General features: G+C 43.3%; 1 protein-coding gene across 1 annotated transcript; it reads left to right on the top strand.

Annotated features, from left to right (window-relative positions):
• Window positions 1-656: 656 nt before the first annotated feature.
• On the top strand, window positions 657-2,023 carry plex9.2 (PML-like exon 9.2). Its single transcript, XM_061222804.1, has 2 exons — window positions 657-1,041; window positions 1,313-2,023. Exons 1-2 carry the CDS (start codon window positions 954-956, stop codon window positions 1,861-1,863), a joined length of 639 nt encoding a protein of 212 aa, XP_061078788.1. The 5' UTR covers window positions 657-953; the 3' UTR covers window positions 1,864-2,023.
• The last annotated feature ends 4,794 nt before the right edge of the window (window positions 2,024-6,817 follow it).

A 6,817-nucleotide genomic window follows, 5' to 3' on the forward strand; every position in this document is an offset into this window, starting at 1 on the left:
CTACAGTATAAGCATATCTTTCAGGATACAACTGCAACAGTACCTTCTGATAAAGTGCACACAGAGGGATTACATTTATTTAATTTGACTCAAAAATTCTACATCAACAAATGGAACGGACAATTCTGTTTTGTATATTTTATTTATATCTTTCAAGGAAAATCCATCACAACTGATATGAAAATTTTCATTGCTGTACCTTAAACCTGCTGTTGTGAATTAGCACTCATCTGTGGATGAAAAATGTAATTCATAAAAGCTTGTCATAGGAAATGAGAATTTACTACGATGATGGATTTGCTCTGCCAAAAACCTGAATGCTTATTTAGTATAATGGCTATGGATACTATGCCTTTTAAGTCAGTATGAACAAAATATCAGCTCTTGTTCAAGAGGACGTATTTCTAAACCCTACATGCATTTGGGTATTGGCTCCTATATTGGCTTTTTATTAAACTAATATCTTTATTGGTTAAGATTATTGTGAGCATGATTTTGCTAGACCAGGTTGATTATTTATAAACAGCTAGGAGTTCATTATCATCAGGAGACCATGCTTTGAGTAATTCTGACTTCTGTGATTCCTCCTTCCAATCAACCAATTAAACAAACTGTCACAACTTCAATTCCTGTGAAACTGCCCCAGCCCAGATTAATGAATGAATGAATGAAGTGATGGACGAACTGATAAGTAATGGACATATCATCTTCCTTAAAACTCAGATATTAACTTATTGATACTTTAAGTATTAACTTTCATTGTTGATATTATTTCTCCCTAAAGGGCAGGACTTTGTAACTCACTTTGACTTCTAGCTAATTAGCAGGTCGTTATCTGGGGGAAATTGTGTCAGCTGGAATGGAAACAGGTTTCTATGGTAGATCCCGAGCCATTACTAGCAGCTCCACAGAGAGACATGTTGTGTTTTGGTTTATCTACAGCTAGATGACACATGGATTTCTATATTCCCGCTCAAGTCTCTGACTCCCATCCCACAGGATGTAGTTTGGTGTTTTTCGATTTGGAGACTACAGGACTTGGTATGGATGTTTTTGCTGTGCTACCACATAGTAGGCAATGCCAAACATAGACGTGCAGGAACTTGTGTTCCCATTTGGTTACGGGGATTTTTCCGCTAAACCAGCCTTTTCAAAGATCATCTGCTAGATTTCCCATTGTCTACATATCTGCAGCACCATTTGTAAACAAAATTGCGGATGATGCTGTGTTATGTATTTTGTGTGCTGGTGTTTGAGAGACGGGGGTGTTTGTTTGTTTGAGAGACGGGGGTGTTTGATGTTTTGGGAACAGGGCGCGGGTGTGACATCATCCAGCTGTCGGCGGTGAGCGGAGGGCACAGTTGTAACTTGTACATGCTGCCTCGCTGCCGAATACAGAGTGGGGCGGCCGCAGTCACCGGCTTCAGCGTGCGGAGGCGTCACCTGTACCTGCACGGCCACGCCCTGCCCACCGTGCCCCTCCCGCAGGCCCTCGCTGCCTTCCTGGCCTTCCTGCGCATGCTGGGGCGCCCCCTGCTGCTCGGACACAACATCCGCAGGTTCGACTGCCCCGTGCTGGCCCGAGCCCTGGATGAGTGGCAGCTGCGAGCAGCCTTCCAGGAGGTCAGCTCTGGCTTCCTGGACACCCTTCCCCTGGCCAGAGACCTCCTGAGGGACAGGGGCCAGCAGAGCTACAAGCAGGAGAGTCTGGTGAAGACCGTTCTGGGCGTGTCTTACCCGGCACACGACGCTATGGAGGACGTGAGAGCCCTGCAGGAGCTGTACTACGCCCTGCAGCCCACAGCAGCACAGGCCCTCAAGCACACCTTCACTCTGGCCAGCATGGTCGCCCCAGCCAAGTAAATCTCTCTACAATTTGTTCTGACAACCAGCTTCAAAAATCAAACATATCCATGAAGCTAATATAGCCTGCACACAAAAGAATATATAGAGTCTGAGGTGACTATTTTTCTTGTTATTTATGTGTTGTATTTTTAAATATTATTAAAGAGTCTTTGAATTATTCAATTTGTTGTGAGCTTTTCTGACAGCATTGAGTGTCTGTTTGTTAATGTGAATGAATATACACTTAAGCATATTCATTATTCCATTTTGAATCCAATATGTTGGCATACGGAGGCACAACAAATACAATTCTGTCACTGTCCAAATATATACAGATTACAGTGTGTGTGTATGTGTTTGTCACAATGATATTGATTGCTTTAAGTTTTTGTTTTCCCAGTTTTGTCTGTAGTGCAAAATGATTGGCATTTTGTTTCTCATCATTCACACGTGTGCATACCTGGTGAGTTTCATTTCTATCAATTAATTGTAATGCATGAGTTGAAATCTGAAAAGTTCTGGGATTAACTCTGTTGTTTAAATATTTACTTTCAATAGGTGCATGCAGGAGGGTCCTGTGTGCTGTGTGCTTTCCATCCCTCTCCTGTACAAAATGTGAAGTACAATATTGTAGGATAATTTGTTGTTTTTCTCACAGAATTTTAATGTTTTGAATCTCTTGAAGTCATGGTATCTTACTTTACTATAGCTGGCTTGTGTGGGGGGCAGAGCAGTTAAACAAATTGAATGCATAGTATGCCTTACTCTCGTGGAAAACACTGGTGTCATGAGACAAGAACACTTGGGTAAAATATTTTGTGCATCTCAGAAGCTACATAGCCACTGTTGAAGGGCATAAATTATGCATGCGTTGTGAGGTGAAAAGTTCTCTCATGTCTCATGGGCATGTATGTACTGCACAAGGTTTGGCAACTGCTCCCGTCAGTATATTGGCAAAATATTCTTGCATCTGAAAAACAGTGGAGTCTGCAAAACTGCTACATTGCCACAAAGAACTTCATACACATCCTCTGGAGTTTGCATGTGCATAAGAATGCATTGATGTCAGTTTGAAGTTTTTATTTATCTCAATTTGTGTGAGAATTTTTCACATCCGGTCGCGTGTTATATTTAGGGTCAAATCTGTGTGTGCACTCGTGTTATTGATGGGGCTCCAGGTGGCCCACATGACTCTCAGGGGAGGAGGACAAGGTCAGGAGGAGAGCTGTCTAGAGAGTCTTCTAACATCTGCATCCTGTATCTGCACTGCCTGCGTTCTTCAATTCCGTTGAATTATATTACTTTTATTTTATTTGTGTGGTGCATTTCATGAGACCCCATCCCAAAGATGCTTTCCAGCAAAACAGGAAATGGGGGGGAAATGTGGTTATTTTACCCATCTGCATCCTGTATCTATATCATTCTTGTAACCATTAGCTGTATCCGCATTAAGATCCTGAATCTCCTTCTGCACCACTGCCTGTAGCTCTCACCGTGGCTATAGAGCTAGGGGGCGATGATGGGTGCAGATCCCTCTTTGGCAGCTTAGGCATCGACCATCTCGTGTGTGCGTGTGCGTGTGCGTGTGCGTGTGCGTGTGCGTGTGCGTGTGCGTGTGCGTGTGCGTGTGCGTGTGCGTGTGCGTGTGCGTGCGTTTTTGCATTTTTGCGTTTTGCTGATGTGGTAGCCTGTAGCGTGATGGACAGTTATTCCCAGAGAATGTTTAAAATGAAACCTGTGCCTTTGGCTCTCACTCTCCTGGTAGGGGTCTGGGACGATTTGGACAGACTGTTTTTCAGAGTTATTAGAATATTAGAATATATAGAATATGACTTTGGAAGTCATAAGCCCTGCATGTTTTAATTATTACATTGCTTTCTGCTGCGCAGATGTGAGGTATTAACAGTGCAGTCCTGTGCAGCTGTGATGCTATGATGCTGGGATTTTTATAACGTCAAGCAGGAGCTGGAGTTACAGACTGGCCCAGTTCAACTATCTCTATGAGTGGTTATATAGTCCTGTGCAATGACCTTGCACAACCCATGTCCTGGTTCTGTGCAGAAACCTGTATCATTATTTGTAGCAGGTCTGTTAAGATTTGTCTCAGTTATCATCAGACCTGCTATTGGAGAATTAATTCATGGTAATGGGCAGGTACAACTTTTTGAACATCTAAAGACTTTCACATTAAGTTTTGGAGGAATTACCAAGGTATTGTATTACTGAGTTGAGGTATTGTATTACCTCCTTCCTATATGCAAAACCAGCAGTAATATTGTAGAATTGAATTGTGCTCTGAACTCCAGTCTGCCTCTTCTCTGTGGTGCGTGAAGCAACACTCAGGCCAATTCTTTGGTTCACAGAACCTTCCTGGAAAGTTTGAGGAAAATTTGCCAGTCACATTCGAAAGATAACGATGTAAAAAAAAAATATATATATATATATGGGTTTTTTTTTTAAACATTCATAAAATGCTGACATTGGCATGAGACATGCCTGGAACATTTTAGACTTTGACAGATTTTTCTAACCAAATGTGAACTGAAGCTGGCCACAGTGGTGAAATGTGTGCTGGTTGTGCTGTGTTGGAGGGTCTCGGAGGAAGCCTTCAGCTTCCTGCTTTTGTGGATGAGTCCAGCGTTGGCCCAGCTCTCCTCGCTACCACCAGGATGTTTTTGAAGCCAGGGGCTGCTTGAAGGGTCATGGTCTCCTCTAACCGTGGGCCCCATGATGTTGGGCCTACCTTGGGAATTGTGTAGAGACATTCATTGGCAAAGTTCTCAGCACATCTGCCTGTGCTGTTTTCCCAAAGTTCCTCATCCTCAGTTATGGTCTGCTCAGACACAGTTCTAATGCTTTAGCAATATTGTGGGAGCATGTTGAGCTGCCTAAATCACATGCATTGACAAGATTATTATAATCTGGCATAAAGCATTCCATATTCAGTGCTCCTTGAGCATATAGTTATTTTCTCAAACAAAAAAGTAAATGCTATGCAGTTATGACTGTGGCGTTTCCCACCAAATGTTTGAAACTGCAGTTTTTTCATTTTTTGCATAATATGCACTACATCAGCAGGCATAAATCACACATATGTCAGCGCTAGCCATTTTTTTTATGGTGTTGAATTGGGTACTGTAGGTAACTAGTTTTGTTGTCCAACTTCGTGCTCACTATAAAAAAAAATCTAATGTCAGAAGTGTTCTGACATGAGATTTGCTCCTGGCCTGTGGGCTGTGTCAGCCGAAGAATCTGAATAAGATGTTTGCTTCCTCCCTACAGCTTTCACTGGCACCCTGGAATGATAACTACAGCCTGGAGACCAGGTTAAATCAGAACGGATCCTGAAGGAGGAAAGAATTGGAAGAATTCAGAGGCTCTTTTAAGGTCAGGCTCACAGAGAAACAAACTGTCCATTGTCAGCAGAAAACCGATTAACTGTGTGAAAGGTACAGAGTGGTTGAATTAGGTGCTGTTGTTTTTGTTGTGTAAGGTTCCTCTAGTGGATTCAGGACCGGAGGGAGTCACGTTAGCCCCTCCTGGTGACGGCAGCAGGAGGTCAGATCAGACTGGGACAGGAAAGAGTCCCAAGTGAGTGTTTTGTGTTATAATATTGTAAAACCCAACGCTAACCCAACGACGGAATTTAGCGAGGGCTGAAGGTATCAGCGTGCTCGTCCTTCTGGTGTTGCTGAAAGAATACTAATAGGGTTAAAAATTAGTGGCCCCTATGCAGACAGTCTAGATCAGCCAATAAACAAACCACGATACAAAGGCAGTAGTACCACTCTGCCTTCCGCTCTTTACTGGTCCGGGCTGACCCAGAATCTCCACAATAGGGCCAATAGATTCACCTTCGTTTATCTGACTCCATTTAGAATAATAATTTAGATTAGTTATCCACATTTAGTGGATGTCGTATTTATAATTTTGACTTGATCGCTATAGGAATCCTGTACTGAGATTTACTCTCCGAACAATCCTCTGCTGGTACCACCGCATGTCACATCGCGCGTAATGTGCATGTCTCACAAACTGACTAGCTATCTGTAGTCATCAGAGGTCGGAGGAATAGCTACTCTTGGGTATATCTGTTTACAGCCTAGGGACCCAAGCAGACCAACCTAGCTACGGCTGTGCTCGACATGAATGAACTACTATGCGGAGGCGAGGGATTTACCATCATAGGTCTACGGGTGCTATACGCCGTGATACATTAAGCGTAAATATTCATCCTCCCTAGACCAGTTCGAGGGGGTAAACCACGCATTCCCTGTATAACTTTGAGTGTCAGTAAGCGAAACCAAACAGATCAAGTTTTAACAATTTTATTTTACCAGGCAGGTTACATACACGTAATTGCATACTAGTTCCAAATAAAAAACATTACAATGCAAACCAAATTACGGAGTCTTAAAAGTCATACCTGGTAATAAAAGCTACATACGGGAGTCTGGCTACAGACACCCTGTACGTAGAAATTACGTGCACGGAGTGCACGGGAGGCTGATTGCATTCTCCCAGATTGCTTAGTTTGCTGTCCTTAAATCCAAAATCTGGCCTTTGATGTTAACTCTAACAATGGGTCACCCATCTGTAATTTGGAGCCCCGCCTCCCCAGGAAGCGCAGGGGGGTTGAGGCACATGGCTTTCACTGGGGCAGAGCTCCACACAGCTTCTCCTGGTTGGTTATGATGTACAGGGTTTGCTGTTGCAGAAATAAAACCATTGCACCAGTCGCACTGAAACAATCAGAATAATACCAAACATGAATATTATCTAAACTGACTTTGTCATGAAACATCCAATGCTGTACACATCATTTAGTGACTGAGTAAAAGAGGGAGAGAGCAATAAAGGGGGGTTCAGGAGAAGGTCAGGGCCTAACAGGCCGTGCCCTCTGAAACCTTCCCGTGCCGTAAAGGATGCTGCCCCGTCGTAACGAGTTTTACGGCTGGAGGCCTGAGTCTTC

Source organism: Conger conger, chromosome 15, assembly GCF_963514075.1.
Source record: "Conger conger chromosome 15, fConCon1.1, whole genome shotgun sequence".
In the NCBI taxonomy this organism is placed as follows: Eukaryota; Metazoa; Chordata; class Actinopteri; order Anguilliformes; family Congridae; genus Conger; species Conger conger.

Excerpts from the sequence above, each read along its gene's own strand:
- plex9.2 (XM_061222804.1), top strand. The coding sequence starts at position 954 with ATGGATTTCTATATTCCCGCTCAAGTCTCTGACTCCCATCCCACAGGA. Across the intron at positions 1,042-1,312 it reads TTTGGAGACTACAGGACTTG|GGCGCGGGTGTGACATCATC; the intron begins GTATGGATGTTT and ends TTTTGGGAACAG.